This window comes from Mesoplodon densirostris, chromosome 2 (assembly GCF_025265405.1).
Source record: "Mesoplodon densirostris isolate mMesDen1 chromosome 2, mMesDen1 primary haplotype, whole genome shotgun sequence".
Lineage (NCBI taxonomy): Eukaryota > Metazoa > Chordata > Mammalia > Artiodactyla > Ziphiidae > Mesoplodon > Mesoplodon densirostris.
This window is the reverse complement of record NC_082662.1, coordinates 141,001,423-141,015,433: the sequence shown is the minus strand read 5'-3', so window position 1 is coordinate 141,015,433 and position 14,011 is coordinate 141,001,423. Positions and strand designations below refer to the sequence as shown.

The 14,011-nt window shown below is 37.9% G+C and overlaps 1 protein-coding gene across 1 annotated transcript in view; it reads left to right on the top strand.

Moving 5' to 3' along the window:
* Positions 1-14,011, top strand: part of CR1 (complement C3b/C4b receptor 1 (Knops blood group)) — a 156,723-nt gene that overhangs the window by 16,255 nt on the left and 126,457 nt on the right. Inside the window, exons 20-23 of the mRNA XM_060078239.1 lie at positions 543-935; positions 3,488-3,676; positions 5,739-5,814; positions 10,860-10,950. Of these exons, the coding sequence (XP_059934222.1) occupies positions 543-935; positions 3,488-3,676; positions 5,739-5,814; positions 10,860-10,950 (749 nt within the window). The remainder of the gene's footprint in view (positions 1-542; positions 936-3,487; positions 3,677-5,738; positions 5,815-10,859; positions 10,951-14,011) is intronic.

The following is a 14,011-nucleotide window of genomic DNA, read 5'->3' as shown; positions in this document are numbered from 1 at the left end:
ATTTTATTTACAACTATTTACACAGCGTTTACATTGTATTAGGTATTATAAGTCATCTAGAGATGATTTAAAGTATATGGGAGATTGTGCATAGGTTATATGCAAAAACTATGCTATTTTATATAAGGGGCTTGAGCATCCTCAGAATTTGGTATTGATGGGGGATTCTGGAACCAATCCCCTGCAGATACCGAGGAATGACTGTATTTGCCATATACCGGCTGATTGCTCAAAATTTTAAAAATAACAAATATAGATCTATTTCTCTATTTCATGAGAACATAGCTATATTTATTCCTTTCTTAAAACTTACTGTATTTTCTGAATTTTTTTTGGAATGAGTATGTATTATTCATGTAGTCAAAAATTTAATAAAGCTTTTTAAAAGAAAGCATAATCTAGCATCTAAAATTTAAATAACTTAATAGCTACGTGCACTACATGCAGTTGCATAGTTTTATTATTTAGTTTTATTGTATCTGACTGAAGACTGTCCACCATGGTGCACTAGCTGAAGTAGAATTTCCTAATCTCTTCTGCAGTTATCCACTGTCAATCTCCACCAGTGATTAACAATGGGAGGCACAGGGGTGTGATGGCAGAACACTTTCTGTATGGAAATGAAGTCTCTTATGAATGTGACCAAGGATTTTATCTTCTGGGAGAGAAAAGTATACGGTGCATAAGTGATTCTAAAGGACGTGGATCTTGGCGTGGACCTCCCCCACAGTGCATAAAGTCTCCTCCTGTGACTCACTGCCCTAATCCAGAGGTCACACATGGATACAAGCTAAATAAAACTCGTTCTTCATATTCCCACAATGACATAGTACATGTTGCCTGTGATCCCGGCTTCATCATGAATGGGAGTCACTTGATTAGGTGTCATACTGACAACAAATGGGTGCCCGCTGTACCAACTTGTATCAAAAAGGGTAAGATATTTTCAGGACTAAGATATGGGATGTTGCACAGAATAAAGAAAAAGGGTTTTGAATCTGCACTTGCCATTCCACCTAAAGAAAAGCACGTAAAAGCTAAGGCAGTCATATTATTTTACAAAATAACTGCCTTGCCTTATCTTCTCAGCTCATTCTTTTTTTCCCTTTTCTTTCTAAGCTTGTTGAAAAAAGGTACATGAAAGGATAATGGTTAACTTCGAAACTGAAGGAGTCTCCCAAGTTTATTATTTTTATTACTTTAGAATGGGGAAAATGCACATACCATTTTGGGCAAATGTTTGGCAGTAATATTGCTTGATAATTTGATATTTAAGGCTGTGATACCAGCTAGAAAGGGATCTTTGAGTATTCTGGAGAATGGAGCTGGCCTTAAAACTCACTGAATTGTCTTGTAATTTTAGTTATCATTGGTAGTTTTATCCCTATCAGTGGCTATCTACAACAGAGGCTGCCAACTGGTGACCAAGAACTGAGTTCAAAACTGTTTTCTTTGGCTAGCACAGTAGTCTTATTTTAAATGAAACCCATCTCCACCACCCAAGGCAAACAGTGAAACTGTGATACAGTGAGGGCCCCCTCTGCTTTCCTGCAAGGTACCAGTATCTTGAAGTGGGTAGTGGCTGCCATTTTTAGAAGGACAGTTGGTCTGTGACTTACCATATCTGGTGGCTTCACTTCCTGGCTCCTGTAGATATTTGAGGGTGTGACCCTTGACTACAGCCTTTTTACCATTTAAAGAGAAAAGAAAAGATCACTATTCTCTGATAGATTACAATTGTGGGCTGTCACCACTGATGTTTCATTATCTTACATTTGACATTTGTCTTCAGATCATATATGATATAGGTAGGAAATGCAAATCTCTGTCCTGTACTGTTTGATTTGGGCTAAATGAATATTTTTTGGATACTGACTAGTTGGCTTGTTGCCTGCCTTCTTTCTGTATCACTATCATCCATTTGCTGGCTATGCGTTCCTCTGTACTAAATTAAAGATCTTGGGCCTCCCTGGTGGCGCAAGTGGTTGAGAGTCTGCCTGCCGATGCAGGGGATACGGGTTCGTGCCCCGGTCTGGGAGGATCCCATATGCCGCGGAGCGGCTGGGCCCGTGAGCCATGGCCGCTGAGCCTGCGCGTCCGGAGCCTGTGCTCCACAACGGGGGAGGCCACAACAGTGAGAGGCCCGCATACCGCAAAAATAAATAAATAAATTAATTAATTAATTAATTAATTAATTAAAGATCTTTTTAAATTGGTGTCTAAGCTTTCTTAGGATGTCAACGTCCGTTTAAGATCCCCCATGGAAATCATACTGGTGGAGACATAGCTCGATTTTCTCCTGGAATGTCAATCCTGTATAGCTGCAACCAAGGCTACCTGCTTGTAGGAGAGGCAGTCCTTCTTTGCACACATGAGGGAACCTGGAACGGACCTGTCCCTTATTGCAAAGGTGTGTTGTTTATTTGTTTTCTTATTTTTTAAATAAAATTTGTCCCAAATAGATATATTCAGTTAGGTACTTTCAACTTAAAATAGCCAAATAAATGCATTAATTGGATCATTTAATTAAATACATTTAATTGGATTAATAGATGAAGTCATCTAAATACTGCAAAAGAAGAAAAGTGGCTGAGGCTCTATCTGAGCTATCACTTATGTAGTGTTTTAAATATGGAAAGTTGAAGTCTTTATGTAAATCAAACAACTAAAGTACAGATTGAATTTACACTGTGGTTACAGTTATGATAAGTGTGCATTTGACAAAATACTCATAAAAAGTAAAGTTATCTTTTGAGTATGTTTCCTCTAAGTGGTGGTAGGATTATGGGTATATTTTTATAAACATTTCAAAATGTCATTTTCATTATCATAAGCAGTGCATATGAAATATGAGTAATGAATTAATACTGAATATTAGTTGTGCACTTCTTACCATATGCCAGATACTGTGCACAACACTTTGCATGCATTATCTCATTTAATCCTCCTGAGAACCATATCAGTGATTGGTGCCGTTATCCCTGTATTATAGATGAGGTCCCAGTAGAATGGAGAGATTTGTAACTTACACAAAGTCCCACAGCTAGAAAATCCTAGAGTCAGGTTCAAATCCAAAATCTCACACTATTGGCCCCTACACTGAAAAGATGAAAGAAGAAATGTGGAAGCATTTACATGTAAGAAGAATAAGAGTCAAAATTGATGATACAAAAATTCAGAAGTCTTAATGTTACCCATTCAGCCCTCATCATTTCTCTAAGAAGCCACAAAATTTATTCAACGTTATTGGTTTAGAAACTAAAGCACAAAGAAGGAAAGTAATCTGGTATGATTACCTGGACATTCCTGAGGTAGATGGCTGACACTAAAAGGCTATGCCTAGGACATCATTTTGTGTTATTTCAGTGAAGTTTTACTGAGAATAAACTAAATTGGCTTCATAAACCTTTCCATTAAGGGCAGTATCTATGTTCTTGGTAAAATGTCAGAATATGACTCAGCTTCAATTAGATTTCTTTAATTTCAGAGGTGAACTGTAGCTTCCCAGAGCATATAAATGGAATCCAGAGTGGGCTTCAGCCTGGAAAAATGTATCAGTATGGAGCTGTCATCACTTTAGAATGTGAAGATGGGTATACCCTAGAAGGCAGTCCCCAGAGCCAGTGTCGGGAAGATCACGGATGGAACCCTCCCCTGGCTGTTTGCAAATCCCCAAGTAAGTGCAAAGGGCTTCACTGCAGCTTCTACTTGTTTCACTGGAAAGAAGAGAGTGAGCGGTATCCCTCAATGTTAGGGACTCTGGGTTTTAAATTGACATAGGTCTGTGACCAGTGGTATAGTAACAGACGAATTTGAAGTTGGTGGTCTATTGTAGAGAAAGTGAGACTTTCTGAGAATGGGGGAAGTAAAGAAAGAAAATAAAGAGAGAAGAGCACTAACTTAAAAGGTGCAAAACTAACAACCTTATAGTGTTGTCCTTTGGTATCCTCAGGGGGATTGGTTCCAGGACCCCCTTGGATACCAAAATCTGCAGATGCTCAAGTCCCTTATATAAAATGGCATAGTACTTGCATATAACCTGTGCATATCCTCCCATATACTTTAAATCATTTCTAGATTACTTATAATACCTAATACAATGTAAATGGTTGCTGGGCTCGCAGTGTGAGTTTTGCTTTTTGGAACTTTCCAAAATTTTTTGCTTTTTCGAATATTTTTGATCTGTAGTTGGTTGAATCCACAGATACAGAGGACAGACTGTATTTTGAAAGGAGTTGCTGCTGAGACTTCTGTTACTGCTGAATCTTGATTTATAAGTGCTTAGCAATATGACAGGGGCCTCCAAAAATATGTTAACCGACCTGTTGTAACAGTTAATGTTTGCATTCTGACCTGAGAAATCCCTGATTATAAAGTTGAGTTTATTGGTTTTTTTCATGGATGAACTACCCCAACTTAATTAAGGTGGAAAAAAAATGTAAAGGCCAAGGAAGTTGTTACATGAGAAATGAAGAAAGAGTGGGTAGGAACTACCCTGGTGGCACAGTGGTTAAGAGCCCGCCTGCCAATGCAGGGGACACAAGTTCGAACCCTGGTCCGGGAAGATCCCACACACCACGGAGCAACTAAGCCCGTGTGCCACAACTACTGAGCCTGTGTTATGGAGCCCGCGAGCCACAACTACTGAAGCCCACGTGTGCCACAGCTACTGAAACCTGCACTCCTAGAGCCCATGCTCTGCAACAAGAGAAGCCACTGCAATGAGAAGCCCGTGTACCACAACGAAGAGTAGCCCCCTCTCGCCACAACTAGCGAAAACCTGCACGCAGCAACGAAGACCCAATGCAGCCATAAATAAATATATACATAAATACATTTATATATATATATATAAAAGAAAGAGTGGGTATAATTCAGGGTTCCAATACCTCTTTTTAAGTAGACTTAGAGAGGAGGGGGCTGAGATTAATTTCTGGGACATTACCATGGGACTTTGAGATATGTGGAACCATGCAACTACACTAATATTTTCATGATTTTGTATTCTCCTTAGGTTCACTTGTTCCTCTCATTTGTGGTAAGTTTTCTTAAATACTTGAAGAAAGCTTCTAATGGTGATTTATTAAAATGTATGTAAAAATTTGAGGTCCTATATCCTGACTGTTAATTTTTTTTTTCACTTTAACTCATAAGAAGTTATCTTTTTTTTTTAGTGTTTTAAGGATCTTTTAATGTGCACTTCACATCACAAACTGTCACTTTTGGATAGCATGGAATAAATGACTTGAACAGCTATTCCCAGTTTTTAAATTGAAAGTTAAGTTTACCAAAAATTTAGTTTAACTCTTGGTCTTTTGCATGATTTGGTTACTATCAAAATAGGCTGGCTTATTCTGCAGTAACAAAATATATTTCACAACTGAGAGTTAAATGTTGCTATGCAAAGTCATGGGATCCTGGTGTCCTGAGCTCCTAATTTCACCCCAGTGACAAGAATATTACTGATAAAACTGAAAAGAACAGAAAAGCTCAACAGAAACTTGACTGGAACCCTGTGGTCAAATGCTTAGTCCTTTAGATTAAATATGGACTGGATTGAATCCAAAACTTTAGGCCCATATATGATGATTTAGGAATTCAGGATTTATATGGCTGAAGAAGAACAAGTAGAAAAGTCACATAACATTTTCCCCACCACTAGGAATAGGTCCCACAGTCACTTCAAAACAAGGTAGGTCACATTTTTCTAGCATTTGATACTCTGTTTTGTTTTCTAGGTTTTTCCGCAGGGGTAGTAGCTCTTTTCTGCTTGGGTGCTATCACCTTACGCATGATATTAAAACACAGAGAACGGTAAGTTCAACGCATGCTTGACCAAAACGCACAAAAGATTTTGACTTCTTGCCTGAAACTAAACACAGAAGCACAAGTTAAATGAAATAAATACTGCAATGGGATAACTGCAATAAGGTATCTTGTATTAAATAGAAGGTCCTTTCTGTAAGAACTTAAAAGATAACAAACTAATTTTATTTGAATGGTGTTTATTCAGATCAGATTATGTTTATTTATACATAATAAAAAATCTAGAAGATAGAAAAAATCCCAGTCATAACAACTGCAGACATTTGGTACGTTCCTATACAGGTATGATCAGTTTTCTTATATTATTTCTCATTTTCTTTTTTTTTTTTTCGGTATGTGGGCCTCTCACTGCTGTGGACTCTCCCGTTGCAGAGCACAGGCTCTGGACGCGCAGGCCCAGCAGCCATGGCTCCTGGGCCCAGCCGCTCCACGGCACTTGGGATCCTCCCAGACCGGGGCACGAACTTGTGTCCCCTGCACCGGCAGGCAGACCCTCAACCACTGCGCCACCAGGGAAGCCCCTCTTTTTCTTTTTAAAATTGAAATTTTGGCCTTATAGTCTCCTGCCTTAATTTTTTTTTTCGTTTAGCCTCATGTACAGATTTTTTTTTATTAAATCATGTTTTCTTTTTACCTACTTAATTGCATATTTTTCTATTATATGTATCTATATTGTGGAAATTTTAGGTTGCTTCCACATTTATTTTGATAATAAATAAAGATATGAGAAACACCTTTAAAGAAACTTTTTCCACATCTCCTTATTTCCTTAGCCTAGATTCCTAGAATTGCTAGGGAAGTGTATGAACACTTAGATGCTTAGTAAATATAGCCAAATGACTTTCTAGAAGGTTAGTTCTAACTTGATTATATGTCAGATAATTAACCTATCTGGATGTATTGTGTTTCTGGATTCTTTTGTTGTTGTTGTTGTATTGATCTGTCTATTCTATCACAAACCACTTTGTGTTTAAATAGTATAGCTTTCTACTATTATAATATCTGATAAAGCAAGAACCCCCTCACTATAATTTTTTAAGCTTTTCCTCTCTCTTCTGTTTGTTCTTACAGGAGTTTTAGATGATTTGTCATTTTCTAAAAACAGATATGCTGTGATTGCATTTAAGTTTATAGATTAACCATTGAAAACTAGCACATTTTCTGTAATGCTTTCCCATTCAGAAATTTACTAGGCCTTTCTATTTGTTCAAGTAATCTTTTCTCTCACTTGGTTGTTTTCATGACTCCTTAAATATACTACTAGGTTTCTATATTTTGTTATGTTTTATTAACCAGAAATTAGACATACTTTTACATTTTATTTTTAATTTATTCTATTTAAAAAACATTTGTATCCATAAAGTAATGTTGCCATAGTGGGTGATGTGATATTTGGTGAGGACACAATCAAATGGACAGTGTTTGGGAATTTTGATCAGAAAAGTTTCCATAGAGGAGGAGATATTTGAGGTGCATCTCAAGAGAGTGTAAACAAGGGGAGAAAGGTATTCCAGGTAGAAGGAGCAGTTTGAGCAAAGACCCAGAGGCTTGTCGTTCCATCATATATTATGAGAACTACATAAGCAGTTGACATGACTGGGAAAATAGTATGTGTGATGTAGCATAGGTTTATGTGGAGGAGTGGCATAAAAGACCCCTCTGACCACATAAATCTGGTGGAAATTACAGAATATTCTGATACGTGCAAAGGATAGATTTTTAGCAAATGATATCATCAGGTATCAGCCTGGAAATGTTCCATGTGCTTAGGTTCTTAAGTCTCCATACATGCTAGTGTTAGGGAGGATAATCATGTGAAGTCTTACCAAATCTCTGGTAACTTCCAGAGGGGGATGACCAAGTCATGTCACCCTAAACATGTCACTCACAAACTCCAGCAAAATTACTTTAACAGGCCAAGTCACTTGGATCTATCTAAATGATCTGATTACACTGTTCACAGTTCTATAATGCCTAGTGCAGGCATCAGACATGGAGGGGTTACATTGAAACTATGTAATAGTGGCATCTTTGAACCTGAATAGTTTGCTCTAAGCCTGGGAGGGCCTGAGCACAGTTGGTCTTGCAAGGGTCTACATTTGAGGTGTACTTTAGGCAGTAGTGTTTATCAGGGTATGTATCACATAACCCTGGTTTTGTGAATGATTTCAGGAGAAACAGTGTTCTCTGACCAAAAATGATTGGGAAATACTTCATACTACATTTTTCTCATGGTGATTTACAATGACCATGAGAATATTTAAAGTCCTACAATAAAGATGCCTGTTTAACTTTTTAAAAACTAATCTCTCAAACTAGTTGGACTGCAGAACTTTTTTTTTTCTCATATAATGAATGCTTTTAACATCTCATTGAACTAATGTTTAATTTAACAGTCTTGGGGAAATCTGGAAAGATGGTCAAGAGCTAGATCATCAAAAGCCTTGCATGTGATGACAAGGAATTGGTGTTTATCCTGTAGAATCTTAAGCAAAGAAACAATACATTCAGATTTGCATTTTCAAAAGAAGGGGCGGTACTGGGCTGTCAACCAAAGCAGCAGTGGTGGGGCTCAAGAGGATGGAATAGATGTAAGAAATACCTTCACTATGAAGAAGACAGGCTTTCCAGGATTTAGTGAATTGATGAATGTGGGGAGAAGGGGACACAAAGAATGAGTCAAGCAGATGTCACTGTGTGGATCCAGTGGTTCATCAAAAGAAGAGAGGGACATGTTTGTGGGGAAAGATGATGTGTTCAGTTCTGACCTGCTACTTCCAGGCACCCATGACGTAGGACTCAAGAGAGAGGACTGGACTCAGGTAGATGACATTTAAATCACAGTTGAAGCCTTGGTACTAAACAGAACATAGAAGATTAAAATAGGGATGAGAACAGATCTCAGAAGGACAGTAATGCTTAAGAGGCAGGAGGGGAAGGAACAGTCAGAAGTAAGATGAAAGGGGAAAATAGTTTCACAGAATTCAAGATAGAAAAAGGTCTCAAAACAAAACTAGGGATGTCATTTGCAAGGCTTTCCTCACAGGAAGTTAGAAGATAATTTTAGCTAAGGGTAATTTAAATAGAAATTTAAGTAAAATAGAAAATGTAGTCTCTATGTCTTTCCTTCCTGCTACTAAGTTTGCTATCAGAGCATTGCATGTGTAGGAAAATTTGCAAACTTTGGGAATGCCTACAAGCTCAAATAATTCATAATGTTCTAGTCTGATTATTAAGGTTATTAACATGTTTTTATCAAATACTATATGTAAGTGCCTCAGTTGATATGAACCAAACATATATGTTAAACTAAATTCTTAAGCATCACTCACTTGTTTTATTTCCATTTTCTAACTGACTTCAATTTAGTTTCTGATACTTGATGTAGACATTTGAGTTGCCTTAAATACTTTTTGTAAGTAAGATGAGTAATGAATCATTCGAAAATTGATGTCTAGTAACAAAATTAAATATTTTAAAAAGTCATCCAAACACATGAAGAAGAGACTATGTTATTTTTTTTCTTGTCTTCTAAGATATTTTAATAAAACCTAAATCTCACATTAACCTAAAAGTTACCATTTTGTAATAATTTTAATGTATATTCCCCTTAAGTATGTAAGTTGACCTCTTAAATATGATAGTGAGTGACAGGCTGTAAGTACCCTCAACAGTAATATTTCTTCCCCAATAATTTTGTATTACTTTATCTCAGAGTTCTATATGGTATTACAATCACATTTTATTGTCCTTTGCTAATTTTGGCAAAGAGTTTTAGGAGCACAGTAAAGTACATGTGCTTTCAAAGAATAAAAGTAAAAATGTCTTCAAAATCATTTAAATCTTTTAGCGCTGCATGACTATGTAAGGATTTTGAATTAAACATCAAATCTAAAAAATTTCTTTTTAAGTTAGATTGGAAGATTGGTTCCCTAAAGGTAAATTTATGATCATATTATAAAATGAAAGCTTATGACTTTTTTTCAATCTGGGAGTCATAGTTATTAGTCATTCAGAGTACTGTCTAATATCAACTTCTGTCTTGGATACTTAGCAGCTTAGCAAGTTATTTTTATGGGTTTTTCCAAAAAATGGGGGTTACTTCATAGGATATTTAAGACAATAAAATGAAATCATCCATGAAAAGTACTTACCTGGTGTTGGGAATTATGGAAAGAAAACAACTTTTACACCTTTATAGTAATCATGGCCAATGAGTAAAGGATTTTTTTCTTTTTTCTTCCATTTAGCAATTACTATACAAATACAAGCCGTAAAGAAGACATTCATTTAGAAACACTGGAAGTATACTCTGGTGATCCATACAAGCTAGCAAACTAATCAGAAGACAAACTGGTATCTAACAAAATTTTAAATATTCTTATTGATTTATATGTCAAAATTTCCTTCAATTTAAATTTATCACTAAGTATAGTACTAAATATATATGGTTCTGTTGCACGTCTTTACTAATCATGCACAAAAATTGTTAACTTATCTATTTCACATTGCCAACTATGTCCGTTTTTGTTAAAATTTATTCATCTATTCAACAAATATTTAAATAAATAGCAAAATAATTAAGAATAAGATAAATAGGGCTTCCCTGGTGGCACAGTGGTTGAGAGTCTGCCTGCTGATGCAGGGGACATGGGTTCGTGCCCCAGTCCGGGAAGATCCCACATGCTGCGGAGCAGCTGGACCCGTGAGCCATGGCCGCTGAGCCTGCATGTCCGGAACCTGTGCTCTGCAATGGGAGAGGCCACAACAGTGAGAGGCCCGCATACAGAAAAAAAAAAAAAAAAAAAAAAAGAATAAGATAAATAAGAACATGATAAGTATTGTGGAGAAAAAGAAAGCAGGAAAGGGGATAGATAGGGCAGGGTAGTTGGAAGAGAAGTCCTCACTAAGAAAATGACATTTGAGCAAAGACTAATGTGAAGTAAGGAGCTAGCCTTATAAAGGAAAGAGCATTCCAGGAAGAAAGAACAGTAATGCAAAGATCATAATAAGGTGGTGTGTTCCTGCTGCAGTGTGGCCTTGCATGGACTGACCAAGGGAGAGAGTGGCAGAGATGAAACCAGAGAGGTACAGGAGGAGGGTGAGGATGGTCGACCCTACAGAGTATGCTAGGTCATTGTAATGAGCTTAGTGTTTATTCTGAGATGGGAACCACTGGAGGGTTTTAAGCAGAGAAGCAAATGATCACTTTAACTGCTGTGTTAAGAAGAGAGTGTAGGTAGCCACGGGTGGAAGATGGGGAATCCCCGTGGACCCTATCACAGAACTCCAATAAATTGTGAGTGGCTACCAACAAGCTGGTGAGAAGAGTTCAGATTCTGCATGCATTTTTTTTTTTTTTTTTTTTTTGTGGTACGCGGGCCTCTCACTGTTGTGGCCCCTCCCGCCGCGGGGCACAGGCTCCGGACTCGCAGGCTCAGCGGCCATGGCTCACGGGCCCAGCCGCTCCGCGGCATATGGAATCCTCCCGGTCCGGGGCACGAACCCGCGTCCCCCGCCTCAGCAGGCAGACTCTCAACCGCTGCGCCACCAGGGAAGCCCTCTGCATGCAATTTTGAGATGGTGACAGTAGAGTTTGCTGACAGTTTGTATCAGGATATGAGAGAAAGGGAGGAGTCTATGATGATGCCTGGGTTTTTTGGCCTGAGAAACTGGAAGGACAGAATTGCCATTAATTAAGACAACTGAGAATGAAAAGCAAGACTGGGGAGAAAAATGAGTTCCACTTTGGAGATGTTAAGTGTGAGATATCTAATAGACATCCATGTACAAGTGCCGAAAAGGTAGCTGGATGTACAGGTCAGCACTTTGGGAATAGGACCAGGCTTGGCAAACAAAGTTGGGCCTTGTCAGTATATGGATGTACAGAATAATGAAACTGAGTAAGATTAGCAAGGGTGTGAAAGAGGCTAGCGAAGAGGAAAGGTCCAAGTGCTGAGCCCTGGATCCTCCAACATTAGGAGTCATGGAGTGGGGAGGACCCAACACAGGAGTGAAGAAGCAGCTCTGATACAGGACAGAACCCCAGAGTGTGGTGTTCTAGCTTCATGCAAAGAGAGAACTTTAATGAGGAGGGAGTGATAGACCCTGGCAAATGCTTTTGAGAGATTACGAAAGATTAGTCATGAAAACTGACCATTGTGTTTAGCAGCACAAGATTTGTTGGTGAACTTGACAAGTGCAGTTTTGGTGTAGAGGAAAGAGGCAAATTAGAGCTGATTGAAGTGACCTTAAGAGAGAATGAAGGAGAGAAATCGGAGATATTAACTCTTTCAAGGAGTTTTTCTATAAAGAGGAGCAGATAAGTAGAGTAATGGCAAGAATAAGAAGTAAAGGGAAGTATTTTTAAGAGTGGAGGAATAGCTGCTATTCCTGTAAGCTGAAGAGAATATTTAGTAGGAAGGGGGAAAATGATGGCAGGAAAGAAAAGGAAGAATTGCTGGAGCAACATCTGGGTAAGCTAGAAGGAGTGGGATCTAGGACTTAAGCAGAGGAGTAGACCTTAGATAGGAGCATGGCCTTAGTAACAGGAGGGAAGGTAGAATATATGGGTGCAGATGAAGGTAGGTGGGGAGATGTGATGGTGAAAGCACATGTGGAAGTTCTCTTCTGTTGCTTCTGTTTTCTTGGTGAATAAAAAGAAAAATGATCAGCTGAGAGGGAGATTAGGAAAGGAGATGTTAGAGATTTAAGGAGAAACGAGAAGGTATTAAATAGTCACCATGAGAGTTGAAGCCTGAATGAGAGGGAGTATAGAAAGGTTGACAGGCAACATGAAGAGTCCCCCTGAGGTTCCCAGGAGAAAAAGGGTGTGAACCTTTGACAGTTTGCTAAGCCCAGGCCGTATGCTGAGGCTCTTTCATACATTAGCTCATTTAGCCCTCTCTATAACTTTAAAAGTTGTGTATTATTACAAGATTATACCTAGGTGAGCGTATAATATCCCAGCTGAGAAAACCAAGGTGAAAAGTCTCTCTTGGCCAAAGACTTGGGGGGTCAGTAATTAGCAAAGGTAGAATTCAAGCTCCAATCTGACTTCAAGCTGCTTTCTCCTACATGATCTATAAGATATAAAATAAAGATACCACCTCTGCCCTCTTGGAACTTATTTTAGTAACAAAAATAAGACTTATACATATCATAGTGTAAGATTAAGTGCTATAAACAAGATACAGAAAAACTGCTGTGGCAGTTGAGGAAGAAAAGCTTACTTGTTGCTAGTGGGTCATAGCCAAAGAGAAGAAGGGAGCAGGAGAGACTACCAGAGTGATCTCTAAATCCAAAACCGTGGGGCCCAAAGTAAAGTTATTACCTAAATGTTTGTTGAATGAATATTTGAATGAGTGAGAATGAAACCATTGCTTCAATTTCTCCCTCATTTATTTTTATTCATATTTATCAGTATAAAAATTAATTATTATTTGCTTTACTTCATGTTATATGAAGGACCACTTAATTGAATGATACCTTCTCATAGGCTTGATGCTCCATTATTTATAGCACTTGTAATTGGTATATATAGAGAGAATGTTAATGCTCATATTTAAACTTTGAGTTATACCACTGCCTTTCATGCTGTCTCCTAAATAGAAATTCATCTATTTCAGTATGCCTTGTTGCTTGGAACCCAACTGAACATCGGTTGGAGAGAAACTTAATATCAGCAAGTCTATTGGTATGGTCTCAACATCAGTGAGATTATTTCATAAGTTTTAGCTCCTGTATGCACTTAGCCTCAAGCAGAACAAAGAAAATTTGCTTGATGATAAAGATGAAGGCCCAGTTTTACTGCTACGTGCTCTTCAAGGACTTTTTGAAGCCTCACCTGTGACATACTTGGAGCCAGGCTATGGATATAAACAGTTAAATAGCTCTGAAAATTGTCACCTTTTTTAGGAAGGCACTAAAAAGAGCTGTCCTCGTGTCTAGACTCTTCTTTTTATAATCAGCGTACTTACTGTTACCATATACTTTTGGTTGTAGTGTGGTTTAAATTATTTAAGCAAACTAGGAAGCATATCCTGTGGTTATGATGGGCATACATTTTGGGGGAAGTCTGATTTTATATTAATAGGAGTATCTTTCTCTGATATGGTTAAACGTTTCACTTTTATTTCTGCTTGGTTTGAGTTTTTCTCATCGTATATACTTTACCTTTGCATAA